Genomic DNA, 27,765 nt, shown 5'->3' with positions numbered 1-27,765 from the left:
AGTGTGAATACGGGTGGTACCTGCAAGAGTGTTCATTAAGCATTTAGAGTTCTGTAAAACTGCAGTTACAATTGTGCTAGAGTATTTTTAGTATATACGATTGGTATCAGATTTATATCCCTACATGCTTCCAAAATTTGTAAAGCCGTAGTACATACATATTATATTACACCGGAGCCTACACAGTGCAATCTCCTCCAGTCGATCTGCGCCGCGTATGTTTATATAAGCGCGCGGCGCAGACTGGAGGAAACCACACTCTGCAAGTTCGATCCAGTGCAATGCTACATGTACGTACTACGGCTTCATCTCCAACTTTCTGCACAATGTACTGGAATGTTTTGAAGGAAAAGAAAGAACAACAAAAATGATATATATAAATAAAATCAGCGATTTAATGTTAGCCTTAGGAGGGTAACTTTAATTCCCTGGTTTCTAAAATCAGCTTTTTAAAAAAAATAATAAAGTATTTAACGTCGATACCAAACCGATTATTGAGCGATAATAACTGAGTAGTTGATTCCTGGGTTGCGGAGTCATTCAGATGTTCCAGTTTTTTAATGTGGTTCTTGTTCAGTTCTTGACCAGAAGTGTCTAATGAAGTAAGTCAGACAAGCAAACTCTTCCTTAAATGCTGATATAAGTCGTCTCAATCCCAGAAATTATGAATGATGACCCAGTGTAAAAGTGCAGAAATCGGCCGAAAATAACAAAGACTAAAAACAGTTAAAAAGTGACAGGATTCAAACACAAGGAAAATTAATAACTTAGAGCATAATAAGGAATATCTCTAAAAGGAGCTAAAATATACCGTTCTAGAATGCCTCCGCAAACTATTGCTCCTTTGTAATGCACACGTGTTAGTAAGTGTAGTAAAAAGATAAAAATAATTCTGAGAGGGTGAGAGGTTCTTTAATTGGAGCTAATGATTAAAAGAGACCCACTAAAGGTACTAAATTAACCGGACTGCTAGCAAGGAATCGAGATTGGGAATAAAAATAAAAGCGGAATAAATTTTAAGATCTAATAACATATTGTCCGTTAAAGAAAACATTAATATTTCCGTTACCTGTGGTATTATTATTAACTTCTTATTAGCATAATAATTATCTCACATAACTAATGTAAGAATGGTCGATTGAATTCTCTGACCGACTTCAAAGTTTTTATTGTCCACCTGATGCCATCCGGGCACAATGCTATGAGTTAGTTTTCGTTTGGCGCAATGACATGTTTTTATTAAAAGTCTATTTGACATCATAACGAAACGTGAATTCTTACCGCGCGCATTATAGCTCTGCAAAAGCGCATGAGAAATCCGCAAACGCGTCCAACCTTTCTTTTCGTGGTTTAACTTTACAATGACCTGTCATTAATCTCAGTAATGATGTTGTGTTGGAAACGATAAAGTCATGTCAAAGAAGAGGGTCTCTTACTTCTATGACCCGGAAGTCGGTAACTTTCACTATGGTGCCAACCACCCTATGAAACCCCACAGACTAGCGCTGACTCATGATTTGGTTATCGGCTATGGATTGTACAGAAAGATGTCGGTAAGAACCATACTATTTGCTTCATTTTGTACTAAACATTTTTTAGCTGGACACGATGTCATCATGTGAAGTTTATATGCTTAAATAGTTGTTATCACCACCGATGATACATTCATATATTCCAGGTGTTCAGACCTTGCAGAGCAACAGATCAGGAAATGTGCAAGTTCCACTCTGTAGACTATGTAGACTTCCTCCAGCGTATCTCCCCTCACAACATCCAGGTAAGGCCCACAGTCTCACATCCACGTGCCACTTTTAAACTTAAGTGCTATTTCAGTTCGGTTCTATGTTCGGTTTGGATGTGCGGCTTCAAATTTCACCCTGTTCATTGGTCGGAGCCGAGCATGAGAACTGAACTGAACCTGCCAAAAGTCAAAAGCGTATTAATCAGTCAAAATGTCTGCAGCGACATTAAATTGACCGGCATGAAACATTCTTAAGTTCATTTGCTAGTTAAGCAATCTTGTATAATCAATCTTGATAATGATAACATATGGTTTCACTTAAGGGGGGGGGGGGGGGGGGGGGGGGGGGGGGGGTTCACCCTGATTTTTTTGTGAAACTTGGTTTCGAGATAGCAGTTGAACAACAAACTAGGACCGGTGACCGAACTTTTGAGGGGGTCCCGGACCCCAACCGCCAAACGGTGCCCGCGGGGCAGCCACGCCTATATTTGGTCCAAATTAGGCCCAATTTAGCTAAATACCCTGATTTTTTTGTGAAACTTGGTTTCGAGATAGCAGTTGAACAACAAACTAGGACCGGTGACCGAACTTTTGAGGGGGTCCCGGACCCCAACCGCCAAACGGTGCCCGCGGGGCAGCCACGCCTATATTTGGTCCAAATTAGGCCCAATTTAGCTAAATACCCTGAACATGCCTAAAATCCAAAATTGAGGTACTCTACTTGTAGCTAGTAGTCCCCTGAACTCGTATATGCATTTTCATTAAGATTGGACAAAAATGACTGAGTTATGAGCCAAAAACCATATGACCATATTTGGGCATACGCACCAAATTTGGTCGATTTTGGCCCATAAATTGGTCAAATATCAATATTTTTGCATGAAACCAACTTTAGATGGAAGGTAAGCCTATACTACACATTCTCTATGATTAACAGCTCAGTATCTAACTAACTAGATTTTTTTTTTTTTTTTAAATCGCCCATATCTCAGTTCGCAATATTTGCAAAACTGATTTCGCTCAAAACAATAGAACTCAATAGGGTTTCAATATTTTTACATAAAATTTTCAGAATCAACGTAGAATCGAATTTCGACCTTAAGTTTTGTATTGGAATTTTGAGTTAGGCCTTTAAAAAAATTTGGCGGCCAAATTCTGAAAAATGCCTGGCAAATTTTGGAATTTGGCCGCCAAATTGACAAATAGATACTGAGCTGATAATCATAGAGAATGTGTAGTATAAGCTTATCTTCCATATAAAGTTAGTTTCATTCAAAAATATTGATATTTGACCAATTTATGGGCCAAAATCGATCAAATTTGGTGCAAAAAAAAACCAATTCTGGTTTTTAGGCATGTTCAGGGTATTTAGCTAAATTGGGCCTAATTTGGACCAAATATGGGCGTGGCTGCCCCGCGGGCACCGTTTGGCGGTTGGGGTCCAGAACCCCCTCAAAAGTTCGGTCACCGGTCCTAGTTTGTTGGTCAACTGCTATCTCGAAACCAAGTTTCACAAAAAAATCAGGGTGAACCCCCCCCCCCCCCCCCCCCCCTTAAGTGAAACCATATGTTATCATTATCAAGATTGATTATACAAGATTGATTATACAAGATTTATAATATAAAATGATCAAATTTTTTCTTGCAGGGCTTCTCATTTCTGTGCAACAAATTCAACGTTGGTGACGATTGTCCAGCCTTCAGCGGACTATTTGACTTCTGTTCGATTTATACAGGTACGGTATTCAGATGGCTTTAAAAGCCATCTGCAATGAAGTGTTTATACCACAAGGGGGGTGGGGACTGGGGGGGGGGGGGGGGGGTGGTACCGTAGTTAAGTTTTCCAAAATTGTCCCACATTCAAACGACGATTTGGCGCCCGTACAGCGGGGTCGGCGGGCCCTTCGTTACGCCACTGCAGTGCATGATATACGTTGGATATATACCATCGCAGTGTTTTATATTTGAGAGTTGTTGCTTTGCAGATGGACATACTGTACTTATTCATTCGAGGATTCTCTTCCCGAACATGCTAGATGGCCGATTTTCACAGATTACTGTAGATAATTAATTGCTGCATCTGATCTGAAAAAATGAGGCAAAACGGATTTGAAATTACGAAGTTATCAAGCATTTTGTGTATCTCGTTAACAAAATTGATTGGGTGATTATGTGACATGACACCTTAACTGGGCTACCTTCACAATTTAACGGGTCGCCTAATCAGTAATCACTTGATCAGGTAAGCCAATCACCTGATCACACGAAATAAATAAACTCGTTATGTTTCGTATCTCAGTCACCTGAGAAGCGACAACTCTCATTTTTTGTAGAACAAACGTAACTCGAATGGCCAAACACAATTCAATAAAATTTAAAATAAGATTTAAAATTCCTCGAATGAGTAGTGATAGTAAGTCATACCAGAAAGAATTATTCCAATAGGGCACTCAGTGACTGAGCTATCAAGGCCAACACATGTGCACTCACTTTTGGCAAACATATAAAATCACTGCTTTCGAACAAAATCTCACTCACACAAACGAATGTTTTTATAATTTCTTCCGCATCTATGCATGAATAATGAAGATTGATCTCGAAAGTTCAGTCTCTCAACTGGGCAGTGGCTCCTTTTCATCTTGGAGACTTACTATTTATAGCTCTTCGGTCTCTTTAAAATAGCATGTTCGGGCTAATGTTGTTTGGGTGTTATCAAATACCTACCGCTCAATTCTGATATTTACATCAGTGTTACACATATATACTAGTATAGTATCTCCACATATTCGAGTATTTCGTTATACATCAAATAATTAGAAAAGCCAAGGTTTAAAATTTCGACACCTGAGTATTGAGTAATAATTAATGAAGTCTGAAGATACAGTTAATGACAGAACATGCAACTCAAATACTCTATCTTCTTAAGATTTAGACCCTAGTTAGACGGCACTACGTGATGTATGATGTCATACATTACGTAATGCCGCCTCTCTTTTCATACAACTAGACAGTACATAACACTGCAGGTTTAACTAGACGTATAACGTCATGGTGCACATATCCTCTTTTAGAGGCCTGCTCACAGCCAGCCTTTGCGCACGAAATCAACAAAAAACTTAATACTATACTGATTACTGCTGTATTTTAAACTTTATCTGTGATAATGCCTGTGAAAATCACTTTTACCAGCTCAAGTAAGTAACCTTCACATTCTATCGTTTGTCAAGAGACTGAGAATTTACCTTACACGTTGAACAACACGCCAAAATTTGAAAATTTGATTTTTAGAGGCCGCATCGAATCAACATTAAATTTCTTGTACTCGTGTTTGCAAACATGCTATAAACTTCTTTTTAATAGGTATATAGGGGGGGGGGGATCATGAGTATCCCCCCCCCCCCTATTTAGATGTGGAATATGATCTGAAAAGATGACGCGAAACGGATTTGAAATGGCGAACAAATTTGTTTATCTCGTTAGCAAAATTGATTTGGTAGTCATGTGATGCTACGATACCCTAATTGGGCTATCTGCACTAGATCCACACTATTATTCGAATGAGAGATAACAACAAGTCATACTAGAAAGAATTATTTCAACCGGACACTGAGAAAGAAGCCCCAATGTATGTGTACTAACTTTTCCCAGCCCCCCCCCCCTGGATGAAGGATGTCGGTGCACATTTTAATGTTTATTTTTCGCCGTATTTTACCCAATATCCCACACCCAGGAGGAACGCTAGAATCAGCCGTACAGCTGAACAACAACGTGTGTGACGTAGCAATAAACTGGTCAGGCGGCCTCCACCACGCTAAAAAGTTTGAAGCCTCCGGGTTCTGCTATGTCAACGACATCGTACTAGGCATCATGGAGTTGTTGAGGTGAGAATTGAGATTTAGCGACAGTGATTACAAGAAGCCTGGACATTCCACGTGAACTTCCGTGTGGAATTTCACGTGGAGTGGTCGGGCTTCTTGGATACTGCCGATTCAGCATGCCAGTTTCCACGAAGTGTTTTGGAAGGAAACGAGAAGTTTAATCTGGTTTCGGTTAGTCCCCTTATCACGGTGCTAAACGTTAATTTGGAGTGTCTAATTGCATGCTGTGGGGCGTATCATAAAACCCGCCGAACCATAATCACCACCATAATTTGCCTCGTCCACTCTGTAAATTATTAAGCATGTAAGTTGGGGCTATATTGAGAAATGAGGTTTACCTTTCCTTCAGGAATTATTCCACCTACATTATCCAGCCCCCTCACCACTCTCTGTCCCCCCAGGTACCACCCTCGAGTACTCTACCTCGATATCGACATCCACCACGGAGATGGGGTACAGGAGGCGTTCTACCTCACAGACCGAGTTATGACCGTCTCCTTCCACAAGTACGGAAACGGGTTCTTCCCCGGTACGGGCGACATGTACGAGGTACTATTACTTGGGGTGACGTCATAGGTACACCATGTGACGTCATCATGCCAGCTGTGCTGTACGTTTAGTAATTATATCTGTATGTTCCTGTGAAACGCCCTGGTTGCAGTGTTGATTAGCTGATAAATGCGCTCACGTGACCCGTTCAATATCCGTGAGAGAAATTTAGAAGGTTTTACGTGTTGAGGAAAAGGGTGAGGTGGGCCGTATGAGACAGCTCTTACAAAAAAAACCTTATTATGGGCTGACCCTGGCTGCTTTCTTTCAAGAGGAATCCCTAAACAGCTTCATAGCAGTGCTGTGCAGGAATTTGTGGCATTCAACATAGTCTGTCCGTACGTAGACCCTGGCCATGTCTCATACTTTAGACAGCACATTGGCCACTTGTCACTTTTACACGACGGCACCGATGCGTTGTTAAATAGCAACTCAAATAGCAGATGGTAGTGTAAATTTTTGTGACGACGATTCTCACGCAAGGACAAACTCAACGCTGCAACATCAGTGTTCCAAAGTATTTTAAACGTTCTTACCCCAGGTCGGGGCTAGAGAGGGGTGTAACTACAGTATAAACGTGCCCCTGAAAGACGGGATAGACGATCACAACTACATGAGTATCTTCAAGCCTGTCATGCAGAGCGTTATGAAACATTATCAGCCCTCTGTTATTGTACTCCAGGTTAGGGACATTTATTTAATTCATCAAGATTCAGTTTACTTAAATTGAAGTTGAACCTTTATAATGAAATGGAAACTTCTGGCCCTTGGTATTAGTTGGGTTTGAATATATTGCTGACAACCGAAATTGAGTCTTGAAATGAGGAAATACACCACCTTTTTAGTCTATAACTATTAGAGATGTTAATAAGAGATGTTAAATTTAGCTGCAACGAATTATTAATGCTTTTTTGGCAGTGCGGAGCAGACTCACTAGGGTGTGACCGACTGGGCTGCTTCAACCTGTCCATAAGGCAGCACGGGGAATGTGTGGACTTCATGAAGAAGTTCAACATTCCTATGATAGTCCTGGGCGGGGGTGGGTACACTATAAGGAATGTAGCCCGGTGCTGGGCTTACGAGACAAGCCTGCTGCTCGACACGCCCATCAGTAACGACCTACCATGCACCGTGAGTTTTATTTAACTACTGGATTACAATTTGTCTAGAAAATGAATAAGCACCATTTATTTATAACATCCATTCTCGTCCTCGGAAAAAGCTGATTCTGCAGCTTTCCGCCTAATTGGACATGGACAAAAATGAAGTGGGACCCCGCCCTGATCCGCAAGTAGTGGACTAGAAGAAATATATTTTTTCCGGTCCACGAGAATAGACATTATGTATTTCAGAAGTTGGACCTGTAGCACTTGCGTGCTGGCATTTTTGGCATGTTGGATGTCGTATATTTAAGAGCGGTCAACTTGATAATCCGTTTAAACAGCTGAGAGGATAATGATTCTGGGAATGACTTATCATTTCTTAATTATCTGAAACTCAACATGTGTCGAGACATGAGGGTTGAGCACTAATATAGCTCTAATATAACACTATAACTGTTGCAAATGCTCGCTCAACCGCGACATTTACCACTGGTATTGGTAATCGGACAAAATATAAATACGCTGAATTTAGTTCATCTGTTATTAGTAAATATAATAGTTAACGTCTTACTGTATCATCTTTAATATGTCAACAAATTTTAAAAAGTATTACAAGAAATATCATAATATATTATGCGAAAATATCTAAGCATCAGAAGCTTTTGCCGTGGTCAAATTTATACTGTTTAGCTTCATAAACCCCTCCAACATAGTTTTTGTGGCCTCACTTTCGATCTTAACTGTACTGCACTCTGAACTAAAACTGTCTTCAAGCTCACCGTACTGAGATTTGAATGTGCTCTCCAAATCACCAAACTGAGATTTCTCTGAGTCGCTGAGTTGTGAGCTCAGACTACAATCCATTTCGCTGCTGATAACGTTTTTTATCGCAATATCCATGGCCTTGCTGAGGTATGACGTGTTTAGAGGTTGGTTAAGTTTAGAGTTTCTGTTTTCGTGTCGCTTCATGTGTTTGGACAAGTGGTCGCTTCTCATAAACCTACGGTCGCAGTACGTGCAGCAGTACCGCTTATCTCCGGTGTGAGTGCGCGTGTGCCGCGTCAATTCGTCAGAACGTGCAAAGCGCTTCCCGCAGTTTGCCCACGTGCAAACAAAGGGTCGCTCGCCCGTGTGGGTCCGGATGTGAGCCTTCAAATGGGACGACTTGTGGTAGAACTTGTTACAGTTCCCGTACTCACACCTGAACACTTTCTTATAAGATCTCACGATCCCGTCTGGTTTGTCGAGGTTACGGTTACAGGGATCAACGGGAGCCAGGTCACGGTTACTACTGATCATGGAGGTGTTACTGCTGATCATGGAGGTGCTACTACTGATTAGCGGGATGTCGTTCAGGTTACCCCGAATGTTGCTCAACTGTAAACTGGGGAGCAGGGACAAGTCTGATAGAAAGTTAAGGGAGTGAAGGGAGGAGGTGTCTAATTGTCCCGTGAACACTGTGGCAATGTTGGAAACTTGCGAGCTGATATCTGATGCCAGGGTCGAGGTGATGGAGTCTGATTGGGGTGGGGTTAATTGGGGGCTGCGAGTTATGGTTGTAGTTTCAGGGAGAGATTGTTCCACTAACATAGGGACTGAATACTGGGGATAACTGTCTGATTCTCTGACTGATAATGAGTCTGTGCTACGAGGGGAGACCTCTCCGGACGGGGGGGATCCAGGGGAGGATGCCGGGCTCCGGAACCCTTCCATCACGTGATCGTCTGACTTGACGAGCGGGGGCAGCTCCCCGGGGGTCATCTTTTCTTGTGAGCCGGACATGTTGATAACTTCAGAGGTAGTTCCCAGGTTCTCGTCCATTAGAAGTACATTTTTGACGCCTACTAGAAGGATATTGTAATCCGATGAATCTGTGTTGATTCCAAGACGTTGTACCTCGTTCAGAAGTAGAGTAGCGTTTGTTGGACAAGAGGCTCTGATGCTAACATGACCTGCAAAGTGGTTTATATTCAAAGATATATAAATATATTCGACTAAAATACAATCACTCCAAATCGAGTTCGAGAGCAACGCCCACTCTCATTTTACGAAATCAACATAACAGAAACGATTGACATGTCATGACATTAAACGGTTTGCATGAATCAGAAAGATCAACAAAGGGCGTTGGGAGCGACAAGTGGTTTGCGGAAGCACCAAGGAGAATAGCCTCGATTTCATTGACGAAGCATTACGTAATGGCTGGCGTTACGATCTCTAGAGATAGGAGGCGTGTTGTGTCATACAATATGCTCTGCCCAGTGCAGTGTATACCATGCCCTGTAACAACAAAACTTTATCGAGATATGACGTACACATCGGCTTAACGTGAGATTTGGTGATACAAGAATACGTAATGCTACGATCAAACTCCGCTCCCAGCAAACACAACTCAACGACAGATTTTGAGATTTGAAATAAAATGCAGGAAAGCTGCCGCAATACTCAGCGCAATGTTGCGTGAAAACCGTGAGAGAGAGGAGGGACTCACACTGACATGGAGGGTAAAGGAGTGTGTGGAGTCAACACACACACACGCCCACACATTCGTGGCGGACAAAGAGAAAAGGTTATTATAACACCCATCTTCAACACACATTACAGTACACGCCTACCTCAATAAGTTTACATCAGCTCTCACGTGGGAGACATCCGGCCCGCCCAGTGGCTGCCTCCTCTAATGAGCTGCTCTCATTGGCGCCCTCCTCTGTGTAAGAGTTATATGTAATTAACTATAAAGTGGGTGGGTAACATGCGGGCCAATGAGCCGCGCTCGTCCAGTCACGTGTCACCTCTCGGCCAATCAGCTGGCACGGTGCCAGCACGTGACCCGGCTCTTGCGAATCAGCAGGTACAGCCGATGACATGTGTTCGAGAGCCCTGCACTGCGGAAGACAGGCCAGGGGGCCTCATTTCTCAATTGAACATCTAACCGGGAGTTACACCCTCGTACCACGTGACCTGTCGTCCTGGTAACCATGTCACGTGACTCGGTCCCACAAGTCACGCCAGGCTCTTATCAAGCAAGGAGAGAGGAGAGATATGAGTAGGAGGGAGGGCCCATCCCACTCTCTCTCTCTCCCACTCTCTCTCGACATACACAGTGCGTCACAAACAACTCAACTTCACTGCTCGTCGCATTGTACTAGCCAACAGTGGAGCTGTCAGACTCTGTGATACACCGAGTCCTGCCCGAACACTCCCGGGCTGTTTATCGGACCGGGCTGTTACCAGTAACGTCACCTCTAATCAACCCAGCCCCCTCCTTCACCACTCAATGGACCTTTATCTTTACAACCAGGGTAGCGCCCTTAATTGCATTCAGCTCTGAAAAAGCTTTCTAACAACACATGCTAACAAGTATAAATGACAATGTGAAGGTCAGCTTCGTGCCCGCCTCATTTGTCAAGTGCACGCTCACGCCCTCCAACGTTTTACGTCGGCACACATATATATATAAATATATATATCCAATATTAATTTAGAGCGGGTCACGTCATGGCAGGCCGCCCCTAACAGTAAATGGTGCCGGGGGTCGGCTGGCACCTACACGATATCAGTCTGCTGGGGGCCCTCCTCCCCTTGTCCCCGTCTCGGGGCGTCGCCCACTTGTCTGCCTAACTACCACAAATCTGGCATTTTGAGGATTTCTTTCAGGGGAGTTCTGCCGCTGCTCTGTTGTGTAATCCGATGAAAATGTACCGGAAGAAAAAGACGTCACTAAATTTAGAATCGAGTTACTCTTAAGAAATTGGTTTAGAAAACCTTAAGAGTACTATAATCAGTTCATTGATCGGGGATTTGGTCGTGAATGGGCAGGGTGACATAACGCCGAGTTGGGTATTGACCTGAATAATTACATCAGCGGTATAACTATATGACCACATATTCGTATGGAGCAAATTTGTGGTTTATGCGTTATAAAACACATTTACAAAAGAGAATTCGTTCCGCTTAGAATTCGATGGACAAAATAAATAGAGCAGAATTGGAGAATAACGATTAAAGACATTTAAGTGGGCGGGGTTGCCAGGAGCAGAGGCTCCAAAACTATTTTTGGCTGGTTAAATGGTATCGCTTATTTATGAAGAGCAATTTTATTTGCAGCAATTTGCGTCTCCAAGCTTCCAAGCAACTTATATACGGAGGTCAAAGGAAACAAAGAGTTTGGGAAGCAGCCGACGTCTTGACACGTACTTGCCTTTCACAAAGTAAATAAAAACTACAGTCAATATGGTCAAAATGGTATCTAAGAAATATCTTATCATCATTCTTTGTCATTAAAATCATCATGCAGCCCCACCCTCCCCTAGTACAAAGATACGAAGTATGTCCTGTTGTTATGATTCACAGTAACAATGTTTTCGGTCAGATAACAGCGCGTTACATTTATGGGGACATGGCTTGTGTGCAGTGTCCGTTATCGCTCGGGAATGGTCTGGAAATGGTGTTATAAATATAATGTCACCTATTAAAGTGACTAGCGACAATGTACCTTAAGTTATCAGATAATCACGTAAGCGTACAGAAATTATGATTGACGCGGGTGCCGAGGTGATTTATATTTTTACTTCTAAAACTGAAAGAACAACTCTTAAAGCATTTTAGAAATCATCAGTCATTACAACGTTGCTTAAAAACTCACGAGATTACGTAAATAGCGAACGTTACCGTGCGTATTTTTTCTTCTCAGCGAAAATATGGATCACTTGGTGGTAACGTATAATTAATACAGTATAAATTCATAAGCCGATAACCCGAGGAATATAGAACTGGTGAACTGGTAAGTTCACGGGCTACCTGGTTCAGAATCATGATTGTTACGAAATGAACGATAATTGTTATTTTTCACTGAGATCAGTTGTTGGTCGTGTAGATTGTAGAGAGAGCAGTTTCAATGATACTAGTCACCATTAGAAACCCAGTTAGGAGGAAAAATCACATACTAGACGCGAATTTAATAACATTGTAAGCTTAATTGTACTGAAATTAGGGGGGGTCCAAGGGGAACTTTGGGGAACTTTGGGAAAGTCCCCCAAGATTTCTGAAGTTCCCCAAAAAAAGTTCCCCAAAACTCCCCAAAGTTCCCCTAAATTCCCCAAAATTATTCAAAATTATTCAAAATTTCTCTAATATTCATTAATACCCATTAATGTTAACATGTATGTTATTATAAGGTATAATCTTAACTTACTTGTTGATACATGCAGCATGATAATTTGTTTGGCATTATAATTTTTTTGGGGAACTTTGGGGAAAAAAAAAGTTCCCCAAAATTCCCCAAAATTATTTGTTTCATTGATAATTTTTTGGGGAACTTTGGGAAAGTCCCCCAGGTTTCCTGAAGTTCCCCAAAAAAAAGTTCCCCAAAACTCCCCAAAGTTCCCTTTGGACCCCCCCTAAATTACTGACACAGTGAAAGATAGTGGTGATCATAGACGTGCTCGGGTGTAGTTGTTAATAAAAAATGAGGCAGTGTTAAAAGCAAATGCACTGATTCCCAAATGCTCTTGTTAGGGGGCCGTTCACATAATAATAATATGACGTCAACAATTTTTGCCATTTTTACTGGGGGAGTCTAAATATTACTCCCCCTGACCCTCCCCCTCTGTAATAACTTTTACATAATGCCATTGTGGGGAAATACAATTTTCTCATTAGAGATTACGTAATGGAAAGTTTCCTCGATTATGACTGAGGTTCAATAGAGGTTTCAGGCGTGTCCATTCTTCAGGTTAGCACGAATCTCTGGAGTCTGGATGCTAGCCAGTAACTGCTCTTGTAGCAGAATCTCATTAACGTTTATAGCAAGCCGATCAATGCATGTCGCCTGGTACGGTTTCTGAACTTTCACATCTCTAATAGTTTACTGTTGAGCCTAATTTAGAGTGAACTTGTTTGGCGTTTATTGTATTCTAAATTGAAAGACGGATCGCATGAACGGCCTACTCATAATCCAGGAATATGTATCGTTTAGAAAAAATTCAAATTACTTCATTAGAATTTCTAATACTGATAATAAACCACCTTGTCCAGCGCGCGGGAAAATGCTTATGTGAGTGAAGTCAAGCTTCGGGGTAATAGGACGGGGTTTCAAAGTTCAAATGCTATTTCCCGCTGCGCGACCGTTAAAATATTGTTTGGTACGTCCAAATTACCTGAGCCCTACGCAATTCATCGTCATTAAACTCATCATTTTTCGCATAAACATGATCCATTTTAATAGCGAAAATATTGTCGAACCCCCCCCCCCCCCCCCGGCCCCCCCTCGGCGCTCCCACTAAAATCAAGATGGCTCATGACGGGCAAACATTGACACGTACCGACTTTATTTTTAAATAGAGTGGAGTGATATCTATTAGCTGCTTTTAATTTTGGTTCCATTGGAAAATATTGCGTTGCGCTATTATGGTGGCAAAGTGGCGTTGGTCATTAATTATTACTAATTTCTTAATCTTGTTGGAACTACACTCAGCTCGTTTTCTGAATGCCTCGATTTTAAAAGTTTAAATACCCCAACGCAACGCACTTTAAAATAATTATAATCGGACTCTCAACTTTATTTATGGAAACATACATCATTTCACTTGAATATTTTGCAATTTTAGCTATTTGGACTGTCTGCACCAAATTATACCTTCAGCATACTAATGAGGTCGTGCTGCTTTAAATTAATTAAATAGTTGATGTTTATTAGTTATTATTTAGCGGAATTTGGCATTTTGGGCTAAATCTTTATTGTATTCTCTTCTCCTAAATTGGTATTTCAATCATTCAAACTTTTACTTAAGGACACGTTCATTTGAGTTTGAGGATATTGGTAAACAAAAATAATAGCTTTTTCGACGATAGTGGCTTAATTTTGACATCTATTAACCTAGCATGTTCAGAAGTTCTGAACATTAGCCACGTAACCCATACTCCCATATGCACCGCTCAGAAAGAAAATCTATTGTTGTTAGGCACTATAATGGTTCAAATGTCACATTTTGTGTGACTTAGTTAACTGCAGTTGTCTAATTATCATTCCTTGGTCTGAAATACAGTAAATTAGGTCAATCTTACAATTATGATACAACATTGGTTAATGGGCACGGATCGAACGGTTACAAGGCAATATTTGGGTAACTTTGTCACACTCATGATACCATACCTCTATTCTAATGTGAGGTGTCCTAAAAACCCTTTCAACTCATTATTTGATGGTTGCTCTACCAATCATAGCCCTAAAATATATCGTTTTGAATAGTTAGCTAATACAGGCACTTGGTTATTGGGAAATGAGGTTAATTCTGTCACAATATATGAAATTTTAAATTTTGGGCGAATTAATTATATTTGATTTTGGTTTGAAAGGCGGGAAAACTTTACATGATGACAATGTAGTTGATGCAAGTTAAGATCAGTTGATGTTTACATTGTCACAAGAAATTATACGAAATCGTAAATAGGTTAAAAACAATGAATATAGAATGAAATAGTCTCTTATAATAACTCTTATAATAACTGATGTGACAAAGTGAACATGTCTTGCCCCTATTTTGAAGATCTATATTCTATACCTCTATTAGAATTCAACATTCTTAAGTTTAACAATTTTAGGTTAAATTTGTCAAAGTCACTAAAAATGTGACAAAATTAACTTTCTCTGCCCCAACAATATCAAGATAGTGTGTTAAAATTGGCATACTAGAATGCTTTATTGCCTATATAAATCAATCCAAACTACAAAATATATGTTAATGTGATGACGATTACCTAACTCTTATAATAACTGATGTGACAAAGTAAACATGTCTTGCCCCTATTTTGAAGATCTATAACTCTATTAGAATTCAACATTCTTTCAGAAACGATTGGAAGAATATTGTCCAGAACATCAGAGCTCAATTTTAACAATTTTAGATTGATTTGTCAATGACACTGAAAATGTGACAAAATTAACTTTCCCTGCCCCAACAATATCAAGATAGTGCACGTTAAAATTGGCATAGGGTGCTTTATTACAGGTATATTAATCGATCCAAACTACGAAAAATATCTTTTAATCTGATGACGATTACCTAACTCTTATAATAACTGATGTGACAAAGTAAACATATCTTGCCCCTATTTTAAAGAACTATACTCTATTAGAATACTATGAAACTTAATCATCAAAAATTTTTCGATAAACTAGTTATTTTGCCAGCAAGGAGCTAACAGAGTTATAATAATTTTTTTGTGACGAAATTATCCTATTTTTGACCATGTTGTGGTAGTTTAATTGTGACACTGTTAACATATTACCACCTGATAATGATTCATGTGACTGGTGCATGGTACTAGAAGTGTTGTTTGATCCATAGTACGTAATATAAGGGGTTTAAGCTGGTATATCATTATTTGTTCAATTTCACACATGTTCAGATATCATCAAGATTATGTGACAAAGTAAACTTGGTTGTGCTTTCTGTGTTTTAATTTCTTACGACTATATGATATAATAACAATTCCCAGCACTTTCAGGCCATCAAATAAACCTACACTACTCAGCATTGCTTATCAGGGTGCCCTAAACATTCATCACATATTTTCTTTAATGTGTGACAGAGTAAACCTGAGTGCACCATCTAACGAAAAAAGTCGTCAAATATGTAGGTAATGGTCATATGTACCCATCCAATCAACTGGACACTCAAAAATTTGGTCAAAAACGGCAGCAAGGGGTCCATATTTACTCCGTCACATGTTTATAGTGTGACAATGTAACCATTTCCGTGCCGGCCGTATTTAAGCGATATCTTATCACCTGATTAAGATATCGTTATGTGACAAAGTTAGCCTAGAGGATGATACGATTATCCTAACCATCAAGGGTTTATGTAATTTCATAGTGTGACAAATTCAACTACACTGTGCCATTTAATAGGGTCACTTATATTTACCGATATCCTCAAACTCAAATGAACGTGTCCTTAAACATTTTGAAATGTGACAACAAATTAAACAATAATTAGCCATACAAACGTGGGTCAAAAGATAATATGGCATTGAGGTGAAACTTGTTGATCCAAATCTTATTTTGAATCAAAACTTACAATTATTGATCAAAACGTCAAAATAATTTAAGATACTAGATATTATGTTGTCTAAACGTTATTATCAAACTTTACAAAAAGTAATTTAAGCAGGAACTTCCTAATCATTTTACACAAAAAATCAAATTTCACATCAAAGTATCAAAATAACTAGTTTTAAACAATTGCTCTGAAAACTGAATTTTCTAAGACGTAACTCAAAACAATAGTCATGATATAATTCATGTTCGGACACGTCTTGCATGAATATGCAATTAAGATATTAGCAGTTTAAACGTGCCAGCCGTATAGTAGCCATCCAGCTCACTTTAACTGTGAATCATTACTTCACCAATGAATAGCAGAGTAGCGATCCTTTAAAAGATTATCATACAAATCATATTAACAAATTGTGAAAATCAAAACAAAGAAAAAAAAACTAAAAGTGAGTCATGAGTGATGGGTATCATCACTCTCATCAAACTTGTGAAACCAGTGAAAGTAACTTACAATACACTACACAGTGTCAGAACTAAAACCAGCTACTATCGAAAGCAAGTACTTTTTATACCGTCGTGTCTGGTTCTATATCGTGCTCTGTTGCCGTCGTGTCTGGTTCTATATCTGTTGCCAAGGGAATCCATGTTGGATTGGCAAACAAGCCGACCCTCTGCGGTACAGGTGCGACTGAGTTCATCTCTATGTTACAGTTACAGCTACCTTTACAGTTACACTTACCCTGCCTAGGCTCGCCCTTCTTTACTCCTGGAAATCTCTGGAATGTCTCCTGCAAAGTCTGATTGAACAGTTTTTTAACTCCCATCTTGATGAGACATATCAGAGGGTTAAGCACAGAGTTTAAGGGTAGTAATGTTAGAGACATGATGTTGTACCAGCTGGAAACATCAGCGATGTTGAGATTGTGGAGGATGCATATTATTGCGAACGGAGTCCAACAGACAAAGTCTGACAGCACTATAACCAGGATAAGGCGTTCAAAATATCTGGTTCTATCGTGTTCACTGTTCTTGGGGTCTCCTTTCTTTGAGGATTGCTCCCTTACAATACAAATCCACACAACAGCGATCAGCATGACCAGAAAACAGGCCGAATTCAAAGTTAAAACAATCCACGTCAGAACATTTCCCTGTTGATACACCATTGTTTCTTCAGGTCTGAGAATGTACTTGAACAGACAAATTTTGTCGTTCCCGTAGAAATGAACTCTGTTGACCGTCAGATTCCCGTAGTCGTTAGTGAACATTCCTTCCACCAAGGCACTGATCTCCTTCCAGCTCATATCTGTTGTTACATTTGCTGAGCTGTTTCCGGTAGAATAGTACTTCTCAAGTATGTTGACGTGCTTGACTTTAGAGTTGAAACCTGTGAACAATTTGTAGTCTTCTTCATAGAAATACCCCTGGGTGAAGTAGTTTTCAAATGATTCTCCGGGAGTCAGGGGGATCAGAGCCACGACCACCGCGGCTACTATTATCATTGCTGTCCACAGTGTAATCTTACTAACCGACGATCTGGTCACCGGAACTATTGCAGATCTATTCGAGACATTGTAAAGCCTCAAGATGGTCAGGAAAGTTAAAGAAAATATCGAAAGCTCTGTGCCGATTGTGCTGACAATTCCCAAAGCTGAGCACTTTGCACTTGTGAGCCAATGAGCTTGCTCCCTGCAGAGCTCTGCTCCATACATGATGTCGTAGATAGACAGAGTTATCACGTAAACTGCCATCAGAAGATTCCCCATGATTACCAACATGAGGAGCACTTTAGTATAAAGAATGTTCTCATATTTTATACTTTGTTTCATACCTTGAAGGACGGAGACAAGTGTACGGCAGGAGAGCAGAATGGCGATTGTTCCAATCGACCAACAGAGTCGTGTCAGCATCAGATCACTGATGATTAGTTTGCCACAGAAGTCGTTACATTCATCAGAAAGGTCATGACAGTCGTAGACGCCATCACATTTCTGCTCAAAACCTAGGAGAACTTTGTCGTCATCTTCGCACGTGAAATGGTTTTTGCAATTACGTTCATCAGACATGTCGCCACAGTCATTTACAAGATCACAGACTTGGGAGAAGTTAACACAGCGGCCATTGTCACATTCGTAGTAGTCATTGTGATAACGGCCCTCAGATTTTGTGACAAATGTCAAATAAGAGTTGTTTGCCAGCGTGTAGATCCGCTCTGAGTATTGTTCCGGACAAGAGTCCTGTTTTAAAGCATCGCTCTTCAACGGACAACTTGTATTGTCACAACGACCCATACAGCTCAGATAAACATAATGCTCTCCAAATTTGTCACTGCAATCGATGGGTTCGCTCGGAAGATATAGTTTGGTCCTTTCAACCCCAAATATATCAACTGTGTGATAATCAAACTCGTTCTCTTGGCAAACGGAGGTGTTCGTTTTTCCGCACAGATCTTTGACCGATTTATGTGATTTCTCTATTATTCTTTTCGTCGAGAAAAAGTCTTTTGACGTTTCACATACTTCGTTTTCTCTACCTTCACAAGATTCTTTGGAATCACAGAAGAGTTCAATCGTGACCGAGTTCTTGTTGTCAACCCCTGGGCAAACGAAAGAATTTCGACACTTGTTGACTCGACCTGCCCTAGACCTGTAAGTTTCAGTACCGCAGGAATACGATTGTTCAGCCTGATTCCACATATCTTCATCCAAACCATCAAGACAATCCAACTCATTATCATTAACCCAGGACCCGGGTATCGTTGTGCTCTTCCCAGGAATTCCGAATTTACGGACACATGTCACGTTTTGTGGTTCAGAGTTACAGATGTCAAGAGTCTCATCACTTCCATCTGGGCAATCCTTCTCTCCATCACAGAGCCTATGTTTATGAACCCGACAGTTTGAGGAAGCATCTATGCAGTTGTTTTCTGAGTTATCATCACAGAGTTGTTTGTTCCCACCACAGACCATAGTCTTCGAGATGGTTGATTGAAACCCTTTTACTTCACAATATCCGCCTACCCGATTTGTATCAGAGCAATTCGTTTGGTCTTCAAAGTATGTACAGTAAGGATACACAGGAGGTCTGGCAGAAAGATTAAAGATGGCACATCTCGTCCTGTTACTTATGGGAACAACTTTCTCCAAACTTTTCTCTTCTTTCTGTTCAAAATGAACACAGGAAGGGACTGCTGACTCATCCAATTCACAGTTTTCTTCATCTAAACCATCTGAACAGTCAGAAAAACCGTTACAAATACTTTGTACTGGCAAGTAAGTTTTCATATTGCATCTAGTTTTGCACACCATTCCATAAGATCGGTTGTTGCAGTCGCTTTCATCTTTGCAATCGTTGGTATCACATTCATCATTACATGATACGCTGGAATCATACTTATCCTTAGATCTGCTACCTAGACAATCATCCCATCTATTTTCCATCTCATCCAGGCCGTCTAAGCAATCTGGTTCGTTATCCATAATCCAAGAGTGGGGCAATATCATGTTCTTTTCGTTAATTCCAAACTTGCGAACACATGTTTGATCTTTTGTCATGGAATTACAGTCATCATGATTCTCATCACTTCCATCTGGGCAATCCTGTTCTCCATCACAGAGCCTATGTTTATGAACCCGACACTTTGAGGAAGCATATATGCAGTTGTTTTCTGAGTTATCATCACAGAGTTGTTTGTTCCCACCACAAATCATAATCTTGGAGATGGTTGATTGGAACCCATTCACTTCACAATATCCACCTACCCGACTTACATGTGTACAATTTGTTTGGTCCATAAAGTCAGCACAATAAGGATAAAGGGCAGGACTTCTTCCCATATCAAAGATAGCACATCTCACACTCTCGTGTATGACAACAATATTCTGTACATTTAGGTCTTGTTTCTGCTGAAAATGGACACACGAAGCCACTGCAGGGTCGTCTGATTCACAATTTGTCTCATCAACACCATCTGCACAGTCAGAGGAACCGTCACAGATTTGCTGTACAGGCAAGTATTTTCTCATATTGCATCTATTTTTACATGCCATTCAGTAGGATCGACCATTGCAAGCGCCTTCGTCTTCGCATTTGTTGGTATCACATTTATTATTACATAGCAAAGTGGTATTGTTAATCTCTATGACCACATCTTCTAAGCAATCATCCCATTTATTTTCTATTTCATCCAGACCGTCTAAGCAATCTGTTTTGTTGTCCATAATCCAAGAGTGGGGAAATGTCATGTTCTTTTCGAGAATTCCAAACTTTCGAATACATTTTTTGTCTTTTGTCATGGAATTGCAGTCATCATGATTCTCATCACTTCCATCTTGGCAATCCTGTTCTCCATCACAGAGCCTATGTTTATGAACCCGACAGTTTGAGGAAGCATCTATGCAGTTGTTTTCTGAGTTATCATCACAGAGTTGTTTGTTCCCACCACAAATCATAATCTTGGAGATGGTTGATTGGAACCCATTCACTTCACAATATCCACCTACCCGACTTACATGTGTACAATTTGTTTGGTCTAGGAAATCTTTGCAGTATGGATATGTAATGTATTCCCCTTCAATATCGAAAATGGCGCATCTCGTGTAATCATGTATGGGAACAGTTAGATGGTTTTTCAGATAGTGAGTGCAAGATTGTTTCGCGCCGTTCACGGTGCAATCTTCTCCATCGTCCACGCAATCTGAATTACCATCACAAATCTTTTCTACTGCTAAGTATACGTTCTCAAAGTACGTACCTCTGCAATTCATACCATATTGAATATCATGACAAAAACTTTCATCTTGGCATTTTTCAATATCACATTTACCATCACAAGTGACTTTACTAACTTTATCTCCTGTGTTGCAGGGTGCGTCTTTCAAAACGATTTGGAATTCTCCGGGGCACGACTTCCATATATCCTTGTCTTCGTCCATATTATTACTCAAACAATCCGATTCATCGTCCAGAAGCCAAGAGTGAGGTATCAATGAGTTTAGACCATGTGATCCGAACCTTCGAACACACTTATGGTTTTTTGTCATAAGCTGGCAATCATCATGGTTCTCATCACTTCTGTCTTCACAATCATCTTCTCCATCACAGAGCCTATGTTTATGAACCCGACAACTTGAAGAAGCATCTATGCAGTTGTTTTCTGAGTTATCATCACAGAGAATTTTCTTCCCACAGACCATGAACTTGGAGATGGTTGATTGAAACTCATTCACTTCGCAATGTCCGCCCACCAGATCAACGTCAGAGCAATTTGTTTGGACTGCAAAGTTGTTGTCTAAACAGGATGCCCAGTTTTCTTCTATCTCATCCATACCGTCTAAGCAATCTGTCTTCTTGTCCATAATCCAAGAGTGGGGAAATGTCATGTTCTTTTCGAGAATTCCAAACTTTCGAATACATTTTTTGTCTTTTGTCATGGAATTGCAGTCATCATGATTCTCATCACTTCCATCTTGGCAATCCTTCTCTCCATCACAGAGCCTATGCTTATGAACCCGACAGTTTGAGGAAGCATCTATGCAATTGTTTTCTGAGTTATCATCACAGAGTTGTTTGTTCCCACCACAGACCATGATCTTCGAGATGGTTGATTGGAACCCATTCACTTCACAGTATCCGCCTACCCGATTTACATCTGAGCAATTTGTTTGGTCTAGGAAATCTTCACAAAAAGGCTCAGAAGATTGATCACCCTCTAAACCAAAGCTTGCACATATTTTGATCTGTGGGATCTCAAACGTGAAGTTTTTACTTTGTATCAGATCGGAGCACGATAGATTAGTGAGATCGGTAATGGACTTGCAGGGAGAATCCTGTACTTCCACCTTTGTTTTATTAATACTATCAACACAAACATATCCTCCACAAAGTGACTGGGTGTTTGTTTTACTGTCAATGAATCCACATGCCTGGTAGAAATGAGGATCTTCTTTACAAATCCCAGAAAATCCTCCTTCTTCTCCTCCCGTTGTTAGCTTAAAAGACACATCTGTATGAATGCACCTAAAATAATGAGCCATGTTTTCTTCATCATAACAAACGTTCCTCAGAAAACCGTTGAACTCGGCAACCACACAATCCCCTCCTGACTCCCTCACTTTCTCGACTATCCTTAAATCCACACACTCAGGACAGTAACAGTCACTGTCTTTAGACCCGCAATCACCAGTTCCCAGGTTGCAACATGGCGATGCTCCTGCTGCATTACATTCTGCTGTCCTATTATCAGGAAGGAGGAAGCTTGGTCCACATTTTCCGTCTTCTCTAAAGGTGTCTTTTGTCCCTGAAAAAATTATCTGTTGAAGGGTTTTCTATATGAATAAGTTTTCGTCCTTTCAACACACTGTTGCTAATTAAATGTAATAGAGTTCAGATTTCTCTTATCAAAATTAAATCTTACCCTGGTTGGATGCTTCTACTTGTACTAGCGCAATGAGAACTGCCACTAAAACTGCAAGTGTTCTGTTTATCACCATTTATAGCACCTAGACAGATTAAAACTGGTTATTTATTTTTAAACACTACACGTTCTACGGTTATAATCTTTTTCCCGAAAAAGCGCGATTTTCACAAGTCGAAACACATGTTTTGAGGGGACTGAGATAGTTTCTTGGAATCACCTCAAATTTTGAGAATTGATTACGACGATGGACGCTAGATTCCCTTCATCCTGGTTTTAAACGTACATTAAAATCTGAATATATGTCGGACAGACGAATTGCAAACAGGATTAGATTCGGTTACATAATGATAAATCTAGACATAACACATTTTATGGTATTTACATACAAAAATCTTGAACGGGGATAAACGCATGATGAAAAAACAAAACAAAATATGGATATTTTCTTGATTCCCACAACATTGCAAAAGAGGGCTTTACCTTGACTTGCATATATATATTGCAAAAGAGAAATCAAACGATGCGCTTCTCTATCACCTTGCATAACTGAATGTGTCTCCACAAAATCAATTTTCAAACTTTAAACATCCAACATTAATCCCACCAGACAAAACCAATCTTTAAAATATGATGGGAAATCTGTACTCTTTTCATGGAATAGTCGGGAACACAACTTTAACTTTTGACATGGAAGCTTGTGAGTTTATACTTTTAAAATTTACAAACTTTTGTTGTCTAGACATCAAGCGCCTGAAATCTGTAGCCTCATTTTTATGAGAACATTAGAACAAAGTGAATTTGACTCAATAAGCAAGGAACGAAGTAAACGTTTAAACTAATAATCAATTTGGCGTTATGAAATTTACAGCAGTTAATTTAGGTAAAATACACTAGTCAAGTAACACTGCCCACTGGGGTATCTCCCTGCCCAAGTTAAAGCTGTGATAGTTTGGTAAGAGTCTCCACGAATGAAGAACAATTATAGTACATATGTATTTCATTGAAATTTTAAACATGGATGCAGTGTTACGATGATGTCGATTGCATTGTCCAATGCATGGACAATGTCCATGGCCCTTAGCAAAGGGGCAAATTGTGCTGTTGTACATCACATTGTGATAATTGTACCTTAACCTACTGCCTAGGAACATTACGTTCAGAATTTCGTCGCTTATACCCTTTAGGCAAAATGAAGGAGGAGAGTGGTTCAGATTTCAGAGAGCATTCGGAATGGAAAAAATCATCGCTATGGCCTATGACCATGGGGTTTTGAACGGGGGTGGGATGGCGGTTAATGCTTGCTCCGTACATATAATAACAATATCGGTTTTTTACCGTTGGTTTCATGTACTGACTTCAGACTTGTGGCTACCGTTGAAGACTGCTCATTGCCTAGTGCCTGATGGTGTTAGATTCAGTGTGTGATTGCTTCACCACCAAAACAAAACCCTCAAGCATTGTTTCGCAACAAATCAAATGAACGGACACAAAGATGGCAGTGAAGCCCCAGTGAAGCAGAATCACCCGTGTCGAAAACGAAATGTTTAATGTAGAACGTGATAAATTATAATGTATATGGTGTAAATAGTCTTTCAAACGGTTTGATCGATAGGTCCCATCAGGAAACGAACACCTGGACTAAATGAAGCGCTTATGCCTTATAGAGGTGTAAAGCTCGATCTATCGTGAATGCAGATTCAGGCTATGGAAATAAAACGTGTACTCGTAACTCACAGAAAGTGTGAACATAATTTACTGTACAAAATTTGAACAGCAGAAAGGAGTGGTGTGTTATAAATGTAAAACTAAATGTCATATTATGTTAGTTAGTAATCAACACTACACATAAATTACTAGAGAAACCCTTCAATATTAATAGTTTAATTTCAACAAACTGAATATTATTAGGCCCGGCAAGGATCTTCTACCGAGATCCGAGAACAGAGGTCGCACAAAGTTGTGAGGGTTGTACACATTTTAAAGACAACAAGTTGTTGCAAAATAAAAGTTAACTTTTAAAAAAGGAGTTAGATCGATTGTCTGCCCTCATACACATTTCTACTTGTATATGTAACTGAAGGAAATTGGGACAAACTCTAAAGAGGAACTGCGAACCCTGATGCGGGACAGGGATATATGGAGGGGGTTATCTGGCGTAGATCGGACTTAGTTCCGACATAGTAGTAGTAGTAGTATACACATTAGTTATAATTATATGCAGGATAATCCTGTCCGTAATTGTGCTCGTGACCGCGACAGGAGACTCAATGAGAAAATATAACTATAAGATCATCAAAAAAACGTTTTATCGAGGTGTAAATTGTTTAAATATTCTCAAATCAAATTGACAAGTACTCAATTTTAAACAGTCTTTGTCTTGCTTCAAAAACCGTGTGAAAATTTCATAAAAATATCTTCTTTTAAAACCTAAACTGCTTTCAGCGTCCTTTAACAGTTTTAAGTTGATATTAATTCTATTTGCCTAAAATTATATAGAAACGTCACTATTTTTCTCATGTTAATTTCGCAAGGAGGAAGTAAATCAACTAATCCTTGCAAATAGACAAAAATATTAAAGACAAACTATCAAGACTGAGACACTTTATGATATCTGTAATACAACATTAACAACGCAGTGAATTTTATGCGACAGCTCTCTGGTTTGCTTTTTGCAGAGCTGTGGAGCACAGGAAGCTAACTTGATAAGTGGACATGTTAGTACCATCCTCCTGCACTCGTTCTTTAAAATGAGATAAAACCTTGAGGTTTACAAGTAAGAATATGCCTATTTAGACGGATATTACATGATGGTATTTACTATTAACTATTTAAGGGACTCAAAATCTAAAACACGAGTGTCAAGAGCTTTCTTAGGAAATAGTTTTAAAACTTACTTTTAAAAAGTATAAAGTGAACAAACACTTTGGTCGGGTCTGTATTGACAGCAGAGGTACGTGAGTTACAAACTCTACAAATAGTGTCTGAGGTACTAAGTCTAACGAACTAAATCAATAAGTTTGAAATAAACTTTTGTTTCATTAAGGAAAGGCTCAATAATATATAAACGCTTGTTGGTTAAAAGAAAATATGATAAAATTCCAGGAAACTAACGTTTAAGTGTGAAAGCTGTCTTAAATGTAAAATAAAATATCTAACATCAACGTCAAAAGGCGAAAAAATATGTTATTTACCAAGGTCAAAGAGGTTAATGTATTGTCAATGACGATAGATTTCGATGCAAACATTCAGAATATTCCAAAATATTTAAGCGATACATCTTTGAGCGTACAAAAAAATGTTGGCTTAAAAAAATGTTTAAAAAAGCTTAACACCTCTGAAGGATGAAGAGCTTCGAACTAAATCATTTTTACTATTTCATGTACACTTAGCACCATTGTGCTTCTATAAATAGAATATGTGGCAGTTGTCTCGGAATCAAGATAGACGGAAAGCCAATTTTATTTTTGCCGACGCTTCTGTTTTCAACGAGGTGCTATAATAAACGGCATCTTTAGCTACACGGAGTTGTTACGAGATGAACAAAAGCTCACTCAAAAACTTACGCGAAATACAAAACTCTATACCACCAATAATTGTAGCTAATGGGGAATTAACCGTATTCCGGATGTCGATATATATAACTGAGCGATGTCAGTTTCCCTTTTGTGGCACCAATATCTACTATAGTTCATGTTTGAACTTCACAAGATGAAACAATACACAGTACACACTACAAACCCACCCGCGTAATAGGGGCATCATGCAGGTGCGATCAATATGGTAAAGTTTGAATCCTTACATTTAGTACAATTCATTGCATTCTTACAGAATACACATGACACACAACCAACGTACACCTACGTGCTCTAATCACTATTGCAGTAGAGTTTAGACCAATTGCTCCATTATGCAATACTACCCCGGGTTGGATGTAAGAAGCAATCTTTAGTCTTATAAGAGCCTAAGAAATGGCTGGAATCTTCACATATCAGTCTCGTAAGTAGGAAATTTCAAAGTTAGAACCTTCTCCTGTGTTCCTCTGGGAGCCGGCCATTTATTTGTTGGGAATCTTGAAATACAAAGTAACTTACACATTAGACCTAGTTCACGAAAGCTCGAACATAATGGTCATGGATGTGACTCGATTTCGCAAAAAACTTTGAACTTGGTGGTACAAATACTATACAAGGCACTATACTAGGCACTATACTAGACCCTATACTAGGCACTATACTAGGCACTATACTCAAATCGCACGATACAACGTTTGCTAATAACTTGATACATGATAACATTTGACCTGGATTGGTAATATCAATTTATATAACTATGTACATGCGGTGCTAGGTTACAAGGCCGCCATAGCCTATAAAGATCTACACTAAAACCCCAATTTACTGCGGTGTTTGGGTTAAATCGGGGTTTGCGGTAAACCGGGGGTTTATTGTATCAAACAGAAGGGGAACATGACTAAAATGTATGACGGCTCAGCTATCCTCAAAGCACAAAAAAAACAATCCCTTACTCATTTCTTAAGAAAATGAATAATATTTCAGAGTTGAGAATTGAGATACAAATGTGCCTTTACTTTTTTTGTCGAATAAAATTGGAAATTCGAAATTCAGCAAACCACTAAGCCGCAAATTATTGGCAAATTTTATGGTGAGATTTTAACTCGATTTCGCCTAAATCCTGTGGGATACTGATAATGAGATTTTAACCGATGTATCCGTCAGGCTGATGGAAAAGAAAGATATTCGAATTTCAAAAGTCAAAACGCAACACAAAGCACCCCACTTCTTTGGAAAATTGTAAACTTCTTCAGAACTTACCAGGCAATAACGACTACTGGTATAGTGGCTTGTATGATATTACATAACACATATATATGTAATTGTATGAACTATTATATAGTATACACTAGTCCTAAGCAGTTTGATGCTGTGTAAATGAAGAGAGCAATAATGTAGGTACACTAATTATGTAGGTACACTAATTATGTAGGTACAGTAATTATGTAG

General features: G+C 39.5%; 4 protein-coding genes across 4 annotated transcripts in view; 1 reads left to right on the top strand and 3 right to left on the bottom strand.

The window, feature by feature from the left end:
• Positions 1–1,373: 1,373 nt before the first annotated feature.
• Positions 1,374–27,765, top strand: part of LOC134821183 (histone deacetylase 3-like) — a 45,636-nt gene continuing 19,244 nt past the window's right edge. The window contains exons 1-7 of the mRNA XM_063831864.1: positions 1,374–1,553; positions 1,679–1,777; positions 3,390–3,477; positions 5,472–5,622; positions 6,021–6,168; positions 6,710–6,850; positions 7,087–7,299. Coding sequence (XP_063687934.1) covers positions 1,413–1,553; positions 1,679–1,777; positions 3,390–3,477; positions 5,472–5,622; positions 6,021–6,168; positions 6,710–6,850; positions 7,087–7,299 — 981 coding nt within the window. The 5' untranslated portion in view covers positions 1,374–1,412. The remainder of the gene's footprint in view (positions 1,554–1,678; positions 1,778–3,389; positions 3,478–5,471; positions 5,623–6,020; positions 6,169–6,709; positions 6,851–7,086; positions 7,300–27,765) is intronic.
• On the bottom strand, positions 7,802–9,967 carry LOC134821185 (Kruppel-like factor 3). The gene is made up of 2 exons (XM_063831865.1): positions 9,887–9,967; positions 7,802–9,223 (listed from the first exon to the last, which is right to left on the bottom strand). Exon 2 carries the CDS (start codon positions 9,090–9,092, stop codon positions 7,917–7,919), a length of 1,176 nt encoding a protein of 391 aa, XP_063687935.1. The 5' UTR covers positions 9,093–9,223; positions 9,887–9,967; the 3' UTR covers positions 7,802–7,916.
• Positions 16,269–20,375, bottom strand: LOC134821177 (low-density lipoprotein receptor-related protein 1B-like). The gene has a single exon (XM_063831853.1). It carries the CDS (start codon positions 20,373–20,375, stop codon positions 16,896–16,898), a length of 3,480 nt encoding a protein of 1,159 aa, XP_063687923.1. The 3' UTR covers positions 16,269–16,895.
• Positions 20,376–21,914, bottom strand: LOC134821182 (low-density lipoprotein receptor-related protein 2-like). The gene has a single exon (XM_063831863.1). It carries the CDS (start codon positions 21,912–21,914, stop codon positions 20,376–20,378), a length of 1,539 nt encoding a protein of 512 aa, XP_063687933.1.

This window comes from Bolinopsis microptera, chromosome 9 (assembly GCF_026151205.1).
Source record: "Bolinopsis microptera isolate Bmic1 chromosome 9, MBARI_Bmic_1.0, whole genome shotgun sequence".
NCBI classification, from domain to species: Eukaryota; Metazoa; Ctenophora; class Tentaculata; order Lobata; family Bolinopsidae; genus Bolinopsis; species Bolinopsis microptera.
This window is presented reverse-complemented; position numbering and strand designations above follow the sequence as displayed.